General features: G+C 43.4%; 1 protein-coding gene across 1 annotated transcript in view; it reads right to left on the bottom strand.

Annotated features, from left to right (window-relative positions):
* COL4A3 (collagen type IV alpha 3 chain) overlaps positions 1 to 14,764 on the bottom strand; it is a 136,290-nt gene that overhangs the window by 11,674 nt on the left and 109,852 nt on the right. The window contains exons 36-46 of the mRNA XM_066346607.1: positions 14,351 to 14,440; positions 13,895 to 14,034; positions 11,792 to 11,918; positions 10,606 to 10,686; positions 10,119 to 10,217; positions 9,827 to 9,874; positions 7,299 to 7,484; positions 6,437 to 6,567; positions 3,029 to 3,101; positions 882 to 953; positions 672 to 797 (exon numbers count right to left, since the gene is read on the bottom strand). Of these exons, the coding sequence (XP_066202704.1) occupies positions 672 to 797; positions 882 to 953; positions 3,029 to 3,101; positions 6,437 to 6,567; positions 7,299 to 7,484; positions 9,827 to 9,874; positions 10,119 to 10,217; positions 10,606 to 10,686; positions 11,792 to 11,918; positions 13,895 to 14,034; positions 14,351 to 14,440 (1,173 nt within the window). The remainder of the gene's footprint in view (positions 1 to 671; positions 798 to 881; positions 954 to 3,028; positions 3,102 to 6,436; positions 6,568 to 7,298; positions 7,485 to 9,826; positions 9,875 to 10,118; positions 10,218 to 10,605; positions 10,687 to 11,791; positions 11,919 to 13,894; positions 14,035 to 14,350; positions 14,441 to 14,764) is intronic.

The following is a 14,764-nucleotide window of genomic DNA, read 5'->3' as shown; positions in this document are numbered from 1 at the left end:
GCACCCTGAGTGGACTCCAAACCCGGGCCAAGTGTAACAGTTGTTCATCTACCGAGTTATACCCTAGTTCCCCGGGGGAATAAAAACTAGGAGTATATGAAGCACAGCTTTGTAAAACTATGTTGCCATTTTGATTTACCCTGTTCCAGAATTCACTATGCCCTTATATTGATCAAAGTAATATATCATCTCCCAGTGATTCAAGCAAACTGAGAACCTAATTCCATTCAGAAGATTTACAATATGTTAAACCTATATAAAGGGCTTAGTTCAAAGTTTTATACACCAATATTTTGAAAATCTTTCATACTATTAAGCATACATTTGTACTTAATACTTTTCCAAACACTGTACAAAGTGAAAGTATCAGTACATAGAAGTCTGGTTTGTTCAAACAGAGCTCTAAAACTAATAGATGTCAGAGAAGACAGATATATTTTACCTTAATAATAAAAAAACTTCTCTGAAGTGCATTTGCTCAAATTTATAAGGTTATGCGCAACAGCTTCCAAAATATTTGAGAGGTCTTACATTTGCTGGTCAAGAGTAAAATGAGCTCAATTCTAAAACTGATTGTAAAAAACACTATAAAGTGTAACATTTTCTGTGATGCATCATTGGCCGGTTCAACCACATCCCAGCAATCCAAGTGAACGCTGCCAGAGCCACACCTAGGTCTCCCGGTGGCCCCGGGGGCCCAGGGTCTCCTTGTTTCCCTGGTTCTCCGGCTGGACCTGGTGGCCCTGGACTTCCCGGGATGGAGATGATCTGAACTGTGCCAGGGGGTCCACGTACACCTGTTGACATGAACGTAAGAAGATGGCTTCACTGATGAGGTACCCTCTCCTCATGGAGAACAGTACTAAGGAGATAACATTTACCTGGTGGTCCTTTCGGCCCAGTTGGCCCTGGAGGTCCAATAGATCCCAGAAATCCTGGATTACCCTTCTCTCCTTAAAAAAAGGGGGGGGGGTTGTGTTTCAACTTAGAATAATGGGTTTCCTAGTTCTTCAGATTGGTTACCAAGTCTCAGGCGAGATACTGGACATTATGACTGGAGGTTATAAGCTCTGCGACAGCCCACAATGTAATTCATATGGGTTTTGGCATACCAGTTGGTCATGTTTAGTATCTACTGAAAAATACACTCTAGAAGTAAGCATTAAGAATTTGTATTTTAGCATTGAAGAGGTAGAATTTCTAAAAGTTTACTATATAAGTTCAGAAACCAATTCAATTTAATATTTAAGGTAGAATATGAAGTGACTTTAAAGCCTATTTTAGCATTTCCTGGTAAATTATATTGGTTGGCATATTTACCTGTTTTCTCAGTTTACTGCTCTAGCTTTACTAACAGCCCAGAGTTAATTATATTAGGAACTCTGGTAAGTACTTATAGAATATCTGTTTTGATTGATGTAAACTATCAAAGTGGTAAGATGTCTATCCCATTCTTTGACATGAATACAAAGTACCAAGAACCACTGATTTGGATAAATACATTTTTATAAAAAATCTTGAAATGTGGATATATCTGCTTACTTAGACTTTAATATTAAGTATGATCTTTACAGAAGAAATAGAATAAAAACAATTACCAAAAGTTAACTGGAAACTATAAATTATCCACTTGATATCAGAACTTGAGGAGTGTGTTAATATTTAACTATATACACCAGAAAAAGCCTAAATATTTTTCCCTTTGGGGATTAAAATTTTCTAAATTAAAAAAAAAGTGCAAACTTCCTAATACCAGCTGACAGATGGTCTTATTCTGAAACACGAGAGTAACGTTTCATGGAATCACTGAAAGAACTTATTTTATGAGTCTCCCCTCTAAGTAACCCTCCATCTCACCAGAATGGTTCTCTCTTTAGTGGGGCTTTTATGTCATTTTTCAAACCTTAGATATTCACACTGTGAGATGGGGGAGTGCCAGGTGCCACACATCTTTCCCGGGCTGTCTGCCAGTAGTCACCCATGCAGTGTCTAATGAGACTCCTTGCAATCACTTGCTTTGATTTAGTCTTAGCTAATTTGCAACTTGTGGAGTCAGTGGAAAGGATTAAGAAGGCTCTCTTTGTGTGCCACCTTATCCTTGCTTAGACCTGGAAAGAAGTTTTCCTTTGTGAAAATGTGGCTTTGTTCACTTTGGCTACATGTATGTAGCATCTTACAGTCTAAAATAGATTACCAGTCACACAAAAACAATACCAGAGGACTTAACCAGTGAAGACAACAAATCCCACATTCACATCATTTAACATCACAGCACCCTTATGGAAGGTTGGAGGATTTCTGAAACCTGAAGCTTAAGTTTCTGTGTGTGAACATTTTAAACTTAAAAACCCAAAAAGTAGCTTGGCCTGTGGTGGCGCAATGGATAAAGCGCCCACCTGGAATGCTGAGGTGTCTGGTTCAAAACCCTGGGTTTGCCCGGTCATGGCACATACAGGAAACAGCTACTCTGAGTTGATTCTTCCCACTCCCCACCCCTCTTTTACTCTCCTCTCTCTAAAATCAATAAAATTAAAAAAAATAAAACAACAGCAACCAAAAAGTAGTGTTTTTTTTTAATACATGTGCCCCATTAAAAAAACAACAACAAATATGTAAATCTACATATAAAAATTTGCTTATCCTCCCCAATAACAAACAGTTTGGTTAATATTTTTTTCAGATTTTCAGCTTTTAAAAATTATAACACATGCACACAGTAAAATGAGCAAAGCAATACTGTTGGTGTTAATGTAGTTCTCTACCCCTACCTCCACAGTCTACACACATCAGTACTCTCAAAGGTCACCACTGTAAACTGCTTCTCTTCTGTTTTCCTACTGTTTCCATCTTCAAGGTATAGTTTTAATTTTTAAGCCCCCTTCCACTGGTCCTTCACAAGGACACTGAGGTCTTCTCTGCACTAACCCTAGTCGTCTGGGTGACCGTGGGAGCTCGGTATTTGTGTGCCCTGCAATGCGCATCTCCACCATTGTATTTGCATCCAAAGAGCAGTGCACAGAAACGGTACCTTGCATGCCTGGAAATCCTTGGAATCCAGGGTCCCCTCGGAGCCCTGGCAAACCCGGAGTGCCTGGTGCTCCCTACATTCCAAATGAAAAGGGAACAGAACCACAGACACATTTTAAAAATCAATATTCACTGCAGTTTTTTTTTTTTTCAAAGCAAATAGGATATACTATGTTGGGTAAAAATGAGCTGAAGTTAGGAGACATCATTTTAACCTTCCAAGCCAGCCTTTCAGTTCCTATAGACTCCTGCCACCTAGACCTCTCCTTCGGACTTTCATCTTCAGTTAAAAATAAAAACAAAACTAATCTTAAACCCAAGAGCAGACAGAACTGGTCCTCATGAGTGTTGTGTGACTATTAGATACAACTGGATAGGAAGAGCAGGCACCAGACTGCCCGAATAAAATTTATAATCTGTATTTGTAATTCTTGCAAAGACAAGCTGTTAAACTGTAGCACCCGCCCTCAATCTAACTAAGCAGCAATTATCAATTTCTGCTGGTCAGATCAGTAGAAGAAGTGTCCAGAAATGGGAGCATGACGGGTTGTAGGGGTGGTTCTGACGTGCACTTTGGGCAAGGATGCAGTGATCTGACGGGGAAGAGATGTTCCCTCCTTATGAGGCTGACATTAATTGCTCCTGTAGCCACAAGATGCCCACGCAAAGACATAGGAGGAGGTAGGAGGTAGGGGGTGAGGGTGGGGGCCGGGCTTCCGAAAAGAGCCATAGGTCAGAATGTATGTTAAATCTGCTCTTACCATGTCCCCATGAATGGAGACAATGTTATTACTTAAAGACAAGGAACATGGAAAATGCTGAGAACAACAAGACTGCCCTATGAGCCAGCTGTCGTCAGAGCAAGAAGACCCAACGAAGCAGCAGTCCTATCACTCGGATAAGGTGGTGAGAGGTTAAAAAAGGAAGGAGAGCCAACAGAACCGTCTCATCCAGGACCTCCAGGCTTCTGAGGTCTGGCAAAGGGAAGCAGGGAGCAGGGCCAGGTGTCGGGAGGGAGCCTTGCGTAGGGAGGGAGCTCTTCCATGTAAGGAGAGAGCTGGTAAAGGCACCCAGCCAGTTCAGACCAGCTGAATTAATTACCTTGCAAGTGCAAATGTAGAAGCCTAGACCTTGGAAGCCCAGAAGACTAAAGTGAGATCACATTTCCAAACCAGACTTTCCACATCCCAGTGTCCTTAGAAGGACTTCTGATGTGATCATAGGATCATTGATCATAGGATCAGTGTTTGCTACTTTCAAAGAATCACGAAGATCATGAAACATACTTAAGACTGATGAAGAACCAATATCTCATTTTTCAAAATAAAGTTTTTAAAAGGTAGATTTTGGAAACCAAATACCAAGAGCTCTTAAGAAAGCAACATGATTCCTGACAAGCTATGCTGTACCTTAGCACCTGTCACTGATGAAACATCTATGACAGAGCTCTACCTCCCTATCAGTCTCCCAAGAATCTGATGTAAACAGAGGAAGCAGAAAGCTAGGAAGATGTGGAGGTGTTAAGTGAGAGGCAGAGCTGAGCCATATTAATAGGTTGGGAGCATGAGCCTAAACGAACAGGATGACATTTAAGAAAGATACATGTGAAAATTCTACACCTAAGTCTCAAATAAACAATAAACAGGACAGGCCCTGGCTGGTTGGCTCAGTGGTAGAGCGTCGGCCTGGCGTGCAGGAGCCCCAGGTTCGATTCCTGGCCAGAGCACACAGGAGAAGTGCCCATCTGCTTCTCCACCCCTCTCCCTCTCCTTCCTCTCTGTCTCTCTCTTCTCCTCCCGCAGCCAAAGCTCCATTGGAGCAAAGTTGGCCCAGGCGCTGAGGATGGCTCTGTGGCCTCTGCCTCAGGCGCTAGAGTGGCTCTGGTCGCAACAGAGTGACGCCCCGGATGGGCAGAGCATCACCCCCTGGTGGGTGTGCCGGGTGGATCCCGGTCGGGCGCATGCGGGAGTCTGTCTGACTGCCTCCCTGTTTCTGGCTTCGGAAAAATACAAAAAACAAACAAAAAAACAACAACAAAAAACAATAGACAGGACAAGCACTAATGGAGAAACTTAGTAGCAGTTCACGAGGAAAAGGCACGTGGGCTTTTCGCTGACCATAAGCTCAATGTGCAAGAACAGTATGGTGAACAGATGGCAGCAAGCAGCCCAAGTGGGCTTCGGGTTGGATTACAAAGTGAAGATGTTCCGGCTACAAAGTGGAGATGTTCCGGCTACAAAGTGGAGATGTTCCGGCTAGTGAGACTGTTCCCTCTGCTAGGCGCTCCATGGAGTACTGACTTCTTACTCCTGGAGGCTCTTTGTCCTAGGGACTGCATTTTTAAGGGATATATTGACAAATTAGGATATATTCAGATTAGAGGCAGGGTTGATGAAAGATGAAGTAGACTTTGAAAAACAACAAAGTATTTTGGGGGGAGAAAATACAGGGGTGGGCAAAAGTAGGTTTGCAGTTAGTATGTGAAAGTTAACTCTTGTATTATTAATTATAGTATTATTTTTTTATTAATTACTGCCCTGGCCGGTTGGCTCAGTGGTAGAGTGTTGGCCCGGCATGTGGAAGTCCCAGGTTCGATTCCCGACCAGGGCACATAGGAGAAGCACCCATCTGCTTCTCTATCCTTCCCCCTCTCCTTCCTCTCTCTCTGTTTCCCTCCCACAGCCAAGGCTCCACTGGAGCAAAGTTGGCCTGGACACTGAGGACGGCTCCATGGCCTTGACCTCAGGCCCTAGAATGGCTCCAGTTGCAATGGAGCAACACCCCAGATGGGCCGAGCATCGCCCCCTAGTGGGCTTGCCGGGTGGATGCCGGTCAGGCACATGTGGGAGTCTGTCTCTCTGCCTCTCTGCTTCTCACTTCAGAAAAATACAAATAAATTAATTAGTTAATTTAAAAAGATTATTGATTACTGTATTATTATCATTAACTGACTTTTGTTTACCCTGTATTTGGAAAGAAATGGCAGGTATTTGCAAACACTGGCAAGTACGTTGTGGGGAGAAAATAAAGCTATTGAGGGAAAAGCACACGTAACTTTGAAAATATATTGGCCGAAAAATCATGTTGTCTTGTAGACTAGAGCGATCCCAAACTCCTACGTGTCTTTTAAAGCCCCCATCACTGGAACTGTTTAGAATCTAAACAAGAAAAGGTCAGGAATAGCATAGAGAAGGGTCCCACATGGACCAAACTTTTAGAGGCCTCTTAGAAGCCAAATCTGTCTAACATTTACGACTCTTTGATTCTTTGAACCTTCTGGACTCTCTTACCCCTTGAGTGCACAGCACAGAAGCATCACAAATGGGAAATTTTTGTTGCCTCTGGTACCACTGATCCTGGCAATCCATGTGGAGGAATATAAGACCTCAAAATGAGTTTTCACACTTACCTGAGGGCCTGGTGGCCCCTTGTCTCCTGCAGTTCCAGGTGGGCCTCTTGGGCCAGGTTGGCCCATAAATCCCTTGTCTCCTTTTATGCCTTTTATGTGACTCCCTGGAGGTCCGGGGGGACCAGGCTCACCTGAATTCACAAAGAGCCTGTCAGTACTGCAAGTCAGGGAGCTTGGCAGCCTTTGTCAGTGAGTCTCTTTATTTTTTTAATTTTAATGTTTTTATTTATTGATTTTTAGAGAGAGAGAGAGCGAGATAAGAAAAGGGGGAGAGAGAGAGAAATATTGATTTGCTCTACTTATTTGCACATTCATTGGTTGATTCTTGTATGTGCCCTGACTGGGGATTGAACCTGCAACCTTGGTGTGTCAGGACGATGCTCTAACCGACTGAGGTACCCGGCCTGGGCTGTCAGTGATTTTTGAAGGAGGTACAAACCCTGTGCCTTGCCATTACCCCGAACAGTGTTTCCCTTCGGGAGTATGATGAGACCATGTAAAGACAGAACAAGATGACGCCAGTGAAGCACGTGGCGCAGGGCGAGAACTGCTGCTCCCTGAGGAAGGTCTGTCGGGGCGGGGCCTGTGCCTCGCTCAGGACCTGACACGTAGTAGGCGCTCCCTGGTGAAGGGAGGCTTCTCTCTTTTAGGCTGATTAGTTCAGTATTCACGAATTTGTCAAACAGGCCCATCTGTCCCAGCAGTGTCTACAGCTTTAGTGCACCCTGTGTGAGGACTGTGGGAAGACGGCGGAGACCAGAGGGGAAAAGGAGCAACAGGGTCACACCAGGGGCAAGTGGAAAGCTTCTGCTGTGAAATATTATCGCAAATCTTTTATCTTATTTAAAGGTAGACGCTCTACCTGGCTTTCCTCTTAGGCCTGGTGGACCCTGGTTTCCTTTTCGGCCAGGGATGACTGCGCCAGGGAAACCCGGTGGCCCTGGGAATCCTGCCGTTCCCGTGGGTCCTTGCGGCCCGACATCTCCCACTGTCCCCTTCCTGCCGGGGAGGCCGGGCAAGCCTGGGGCTCCTCGGTCTCCTTTGGCTCCTGCAAAGAGAAAGGTCTGATGAGTTTTCGCAATGCTCCCGTCCTGGGATGGATAGTTTGTGGTTATCTCTAATAACGTAGACGCTTTGCTTAAACATGTTAAGATTCAATATATATCTATTTTATTATATATATATTTATTTTATTTTATTTTTATTTTTATTTTTTAAGAAGCCAGTAAAAGAAATTTAGGTCTCGACTCGGTTCTGCTTTTGATTAGCCATTTGATCTTGGCAAAGTCACTTCACTTGAATATATTTTTACTTTTAAAATGAAGGTAGTACCTGACCTAGCTCGGTTTTGTAAAGATCCAGTGAGATAACAAATGGAAAAGGGAGATGGAAAGGCATGACGTAGGTCTGACGTGCTCTGTCGATGAACTTTAATTACAACGGCGTTAGTCCATCACTGGAAATTCACTAGGGCACACAGAGCTAAACTTCACAGCCATGACGTGTGCATCTCAAGTGTCCCCCAGCTAAATCCAGGCGAAAGAACAACAAAGCTGTTGCCCGTTTGGTCCTCTGGTTACCTCTGCCCTGTGACACAAACAGTCCTCCGGAAGGGACGGATGAGGCAGGAGGGGTGGATTTACCAGCGAACAGTCCCAGAAGTCATGAAATAAATAGTAGTATTTCTCATCTTCAAGAACCTTCAAGAGATTGTACTTGACATTCAGGAAGGGAAAATGTGCGCTGAAAATAAACTTCCTCCTCTCTGCCATCTTTGTGTGATTCTAGAAATATGTAGTAAGTGGCGTGAAAGTAGGAGACATCTGCTGAAAAGCAGAAAGAGTGAGGAGGAGGCTGGTGGCACGGGGAAGGACCTGGGAAGTTGTTACGCGGGGAAGACGAGATGACGACGAAAACGAAAGTGATGACTATTGACTTTCTTTGTCTATCCTGTTCTTCAGCTTCTTCATGCCCACAATTTAAGGTGTTTAGATGATTTCCTCTCGCTTCAGACTGTGAAATGCTGTGTTGGTCAGAGACCACAAGATGCTGACTTGGGTGGTATATTCCAAGTCTGTTCAAATTCTTCCTTGTTCTAAGATCAGTTTCTTTTTTAGGATGTGGGAGAATAAACTAAAAGGATTCATACCTTTCAAGTCTCAATGAACTCTTCTCCATACTTAGTTATGCTAGGGGGATTGAGGTGCATAATCATTTACTTACATAATTAAGCTGTTAGTTTTTTGAGGCTTTTTTAACACTTAAGATGTGATCGTTTTTCATCAAATTTTATTTCCAATTAAGTGCTAAAGATTTCTCCTTCCAAATGGTTAAACTGTGTGACCTTAGCTCAAGAAAATGACCAGGAACTCTCCTTTTGGCCATTATTCTAAAAAACTAGACCGGGAAAGCCTTTATGTTCATGGAGGAGGTTGAGCTGGGAGGGACATGGGGACATTGAGCTCAACCAAAATGACTATCACATCACCCAGAAATGAACAGAAAAGGACAGCATTTGTCCACTGTCACAGGTGAGCTGCGAGGCCAAGAGGAAGCATGTCCCCTGACTTTGCCAGTAGCATCAGGCTACTCCTTGCTGGTTCTTGTGACTTTCAGTAACCAGGCCGTGGGCCTCTTTGCTACTACAATCCTAGCCATGGGACCATGGCTGCGAAGGGTCAATAAAAGCTGCAAATAATCTAATGTTTCTTCTGGCAGGTTTCCCTACAAAACGGAAAAGGTTAAGCTGCTTCGCTTCACTTATGAAACATTGGGGCGTGAGAAATCCAGAGTTGCAGTCTATCAGACAAAAGCCTTGTGTCTGCTTTGAATGACACGTTCAGTGAATGGTCACGTCTGTGAGGTTAAAAGAATTACCGGATGGCCCTTTCTGCGCAGTAGCGTGAATCCCGCATGGCCCTTTCCGCGCAGTAGCGTGAACCCCGCATAGCCCTTTCCGCGCAGTAGCGTGAACCACGGGCTGGCTCCGGGGGTCGGAATCGGAGCTTTGACAATAACAAGGCCGGAAGGGATCGGCCTAATTCCTGCGTCTCAGAAGAGCAGGGAGGGAGGCCCATTGAGAGCCGCCCATTCCACTTTCGTCCTCTCAGGAAGTGATGCATTTAAACCACGCTGACAACAGCAAGACAAATGTATAAGAAGTCTTGTCTATTTTTAAAGAATTTCATAGCAAGAAATTCCAAAATTGGATCACAGTTTCTAATTCATTCCCTTTGTCTTACTTGACTCTGAAGAATATCAACATCCTACATTACCACTGGGACGTCTTTAACTCACTCTGTTTAGTTTAGTTTATAGATCAAGCATATTAAATTAGACTCTGCCCTTGAAAATGGGAACTCCCAGGGCCAGGAAGGCAGATTGGCTCACCTGGAGGACCAGGTTTCCCTTTAGGGCCTGGAAAGGCCCCCAGCAAACCTGAAAGAGGTAATTTTGGCATATTAATATTTTATCTGTGGTTAATTTAATTACATAGACATAACTTATTTATTCCACCCAGTCAATTTCACTTTGGCAACAGAAGGAAGTTTAGTTATTACACACCCAAACACACTCAAGACCCTTTAGAAGAATCTCTAAAGCAGTGAAATGAATAATTAGTGTCGCTGATTGTTTCATGCAAAATAAAACTAGTGGATCCCAGGTAATGAGCAAGTTGTACCCGTTTCTCCCTTTTCTCCTGCTGGGCCAGGAATTCCATCCCGTCCTTGGTTACCTCTCATCCCCATTGGTCCAGGATTTCCTGGGAATCCTGGAGGGCCTAAAAAAAAAAAAAAAAAAAAAAAGCCATTTAAAGAGAGGACTTACTTCCTATCAATGGCCTACTGTGCCAGACACACATGTGTAGTTCTGGTAAGGTGTTCACTTTTTCAGAACTGTTATGTGAAGCTAGACTCACAACTGCAACGACAAACAGACTCATACATACAGGAGAACGATCACTTCAGAATGTCTAGGTTGGCAGATCTTTGAATTAGGTGGAATCGGCTAACCTCACTTTTGTGTACTTTTGTCTGAAGTCCGAGTAAGTGGACGCCGCCTTCTAAAGAGCGGTCACGGCTCAGCTCAGAGGTGAGCTCAACAGTGAGTTCGAACTCAGAAACCTGCCTCCCTTCGGAAAGGGACATAGACAAAGAATGGAAGGGAACCTGGAGGGCCTTTGGGTCCCGGAAGTCCAGGGAAGCCTTTCACTCCTTTAGACCCCATGTCACCATCGGGACCCGGCGTTCCTACAAAGGAAGAGAGAGGGAAGGGGAAGGAAACACCAAGAGACAAGTGGTTAGAACAGTGGCTGCAATGGCCGGTTCTTACAGCCACCTGTGCTCACGCTGGTCTCCAGGTGACTTGTCCTGGGTGCTGTCTCCCTAGAGAAGCACAGCAGAGGTGTGCTGGGTCCCTTTCAAAGGTGTGCACGCAGCCATCCCGGGGGCCACTCGTCTGATTTATTGCTTTCACTGGGAATTAACAGCAAACCCATGGAACCTTCCAGTGTTTGAAAAGATCATTTAATTGTTATCTTTAAGATAATATTATTATCTTAATAATATACTGAAGCTGTCACCCAGTAGCTTAGCAAAACCAAAACCAAAACCTGAATGATAAGCAATTAAGAAAGCAAGCCAAAGTTCAACCTTAAAACATGCTAGAAAAAATATCACACCATTGTTACGGGTTGAACTGCGTGGCTTCCTAATTTGTAATTTGCAGTTCTAAACCCCAGTACTTCAGAATGTCGTTATACTTGGGAACAGGGTCTTTAAAGAAGCAATTAAGTTAAAATGAGGTCACTAGGGTGGACTCTACTCCGATATGACTGGTGTCCTCGGAAGAAGAGGGTATTTGGACACAGACGTGGAGGGCAGACACAGGGAGAAGGCGGCCGTTTTCCTAAGTCAAGGAAAAAGGCTTCCGGAGAAACCAACCCTGCCGAGACCCTGATCTCAAACTTCCAGCCTCCAGAACCGCTGTGAGAACATAACTTTCTGTTGTTTACGACCTCCCGCCTGTGTTATTTGTTACGGAAGCCGTAGAAAACTAAGAACGATCATCAGATTGGGCAGCGAGCTAACATTTCACATCCTCCGGCTGAGTCCCTGGAGGTGGCACCTCAGAGCTTCTGTGGAGAGGAGCACACAGCTGGCTGCTCAGTAAATGAAGCTCCTCCACATCGATTTGCTGCCCTTTAGTGTCTTAGAATCTGAAGCTCACAGCTGAACAACAGCAGTTACATACAAAAAGCCTACAGGGCTTTCCGTCTGCAGAGATGACTCTAGGAGGTGGGAGCCATGCTCAGGGTCGCGCTCTAGCCCTCGGCGTCGCAAACCCCGTGCTCACCTGGGAGGCCGGGACTGCCGGGACTTCCGGGTTCCCCATCACGTCCAGCAGGCCCTGGGTGTCCAGGGGGGCCAGGTGGCCCTGTTTCCCCTTTCTTTCCCATGTCACCTGGCAGGCCTGGTTCTCCCTTAAATTCAGTCAAGCACCTTTAGAATTCTCATATAAGCAGGACATGCGATCAGAATTCAGTATAAACCATATTTGTTTACATCTATTTATTATGATCATCATTACTTTTAGTTGGTTAGTTAGCAGTCCACACTGAGCATCTGCGACATGCCAGCCCTGTGATCGGTGCTGGGAGCAGGATGGCTACGTGTTTCGTGGGGCCCAGCCCAAAATGAATATTCAGATCCCTTTGAAAACATTTTTTAAAGCAGTTCAAGACAGCAACAGCAGAGGTTTGAATCAAGTGTTCAGTCCTTCGCACCCAACCTCTGGCTACCTGGGGCACCTGCCCACAAAACTGGCTCTCACCAAGAATATGATAGCAGCCATGTGCAACAGATATGTGATAGATACAGTCTCTGCCTTCATGGGGCATGGGAGAGAGTCAATTATCACAGAAATGTATAATTTCAAACTGTGATGATTAACTCGGGGGTTGGAAAGAAATAGACCAAATGAATATAATATGTTCTACAAATAACTACGCACACAGATAAATGTACGTCAATTACATGTAAAAAACAAAACCAGTAAATCTATACTTCAGTTTTATGATGGTTACTTACAAAATCTCCATAGTAGCTGATTAAAAATATACTACTCTGTCACCGTGATTTGCCAGCCTGGTAAAGCTAGTTCCTTTTGTGTTCAATGCATAGTTCTAAAAATTTCTTTCATGGTTACCTTATAAACTTATGAATTGGTTTTTATAAGTATAAAACAATTCCTCACTGAGAATATATCTCAATGGAAAGAGTGTCCCCATGGTTTTCTGAGGACCTAGTCTAAAAATAAAGGTAAAAAAAAATTTATTTGTGCTCCTAGTAATAAAGGGTTATTTTCTTGGGTCTGTGTGGCTTCTAAAATTTTTCTTTCTTGTTGTTTCAGCAATAATTTCTGAAAAAAATGATTGGTGAAAATCTTTAACAAAGGTACTTAGGGAAAAGGCCTCCTAAGTAATAAAGTTTATATTTTTTTGTAGTCAAATGCTCTTGAAAGTCTGATTAAAAAAAATACAGACTCCCTCACAAAAATTTGCATTCATTGTGCATTCCATTTCAGGAGATTAGAAGATTTCTTGGGGTCCCTTAGACTCTTTAAGGGATGCATGGAATCCCATATTAAAACCCCTAATTATGGGAATCTCTTATCAATCACGTTCTAGTGATCTAGATCTGGCTCTTATTGCAACTATTACTGCTCACAAAAATTAGGGGATATTTTATTACTTTATATTCATTTTGAAATGTCTCCTAATTTTTGTGAGCAGTATCTCTACAGAAAAGTTGAGAGGAAATAAACCTAAAAAACCAGCTGAGCTCCAATGAAACCCGTGGTTGTTACTTGGTAAAGCACACTAGCAAGGCCTTGGAAATGCAACGTCTAGTTAACAGCACTACCACTGAGAACCACGAGACAAGAAAAAATTCTGTGTAATGGAATGAAAAGAAAGTTTCAAAACAAGATAAATGTAGTTTAGGATTTTGTTTGCTGTGAAGTTATTTTTTATATATCTTTTATTATTGTTTAATAAGTCAAGTGTTTTTATTACAAGGTTTGGAAATTGGTTTTTATAAGTCTAGGTAAGATAAGTCCATAGCAGAATGGCTACTTTGTATCACACGGAAAACAAACACTGTCCAGTCAGGTTGTGTGAGCCTCTCTGATCACTGCCTCCTTCTGGCAGCATGCTTAAATTGCAGGAACAATTATGAGAAATTCCTTGGGAGTTGAAACTGGTGGGAATAAATTCAGAAGTTGACAGCTGTGTGATAGGTGTCCTCAGATGTGAAGATAGGATTAAAAAAAAAACCCAAATAACTATCTGAAAATACAATATTTTAAATTTTCTCTTCCCACAATATATCCATATACTTGATGTTTGAAGGGACTCACTATACCACCAAAATGTAAATACTTAAGTGGCCTATATACCTTTGGTCCCGGCGGTCCTGGCCTTGTCCCTTCTGAATAACCTGGCTCTCCCTTATCTCCTTGGAGACCATGAATACCTGGGAGGCCTGGTCTGCCAGGTAGACCTGGGAGGCCCAAATTTCCCCTCATTCCTTTGGACCCTGAAATCAGGAAAGACATCAATAAAATAGGTAAACACAGGGATCTTGAAGTGTTCGTCTTCTGGCTTTGCACAAACCACCCTTCTCCTAGGAAACTGACTTGTCAGTATCGCTAATGTATGAGGTAGTCATAGTGGATGATTTTTTTACATAGTGGATATATTTTGTTCTCACTAGCTGCAACTAGTACATTGGTCTGAAAGTAAATCTAATTGTTTTATACCAATTTTCTAAGTAGAAAATCAACAACACAAAAAAATCTAGAATCGGGACCTGTCATGGGCTTGTAGGCTCACAGCAGGCTCTTATACCTTACCTGGCACCCCCATGTTCCCCATGCTTCCCGGCATGCCATGCGGTCCTGGTCCTCCAGGGGTCCCCGTGCTCCCTGGGTCTCCTCTGGGGCCTGGAGAACAAATAAACAGTCAGATGCCCTGCGTCGTTCCTGGACACAAGGTGCCCAGTAAATATTTGTGGCTTGAATGAATGCATGCATCCAGAGTAGCCTTCCCAGCTGGGTAAGTACTTCTTAGCTGCCTTGAACCTTCATATGAGGAGGGGACTGAGGACTGAGAAATGTAAAATTAGAGAAGTTAGATTCTTGTGAGTAGGTATGGATTTTAAACATCAAAAACATCCTAGGACCAAGGCCAGCAGGAGAGAGGGAGTCCCCTGTGACCAGATAGTAATACTGAAAATGTACTGCCAGGTCATATACTTTCTTATTGAT

This window comes from Saccopteryx leptura, chromosome 7 (genome assembly GCF_036850995.1).
Source record: "Saccopteryx leptura isolate mSacLep1 chromosome 7, mSacLep1_pri_phased_curated, whole genome shotgun sequence".
Lineage (NCBI taxonomy): Eukaryota > Metazoa > Chordata > Mammalia > Chiroptera > Emballonuridae > Saccopteryx > Saccopteryx leptura.
The sequence above is the reverse complement of the archived record's forward strand: the minus strand, read 5'-3'. Positions and strand labels throughout refer to the sequence as shown.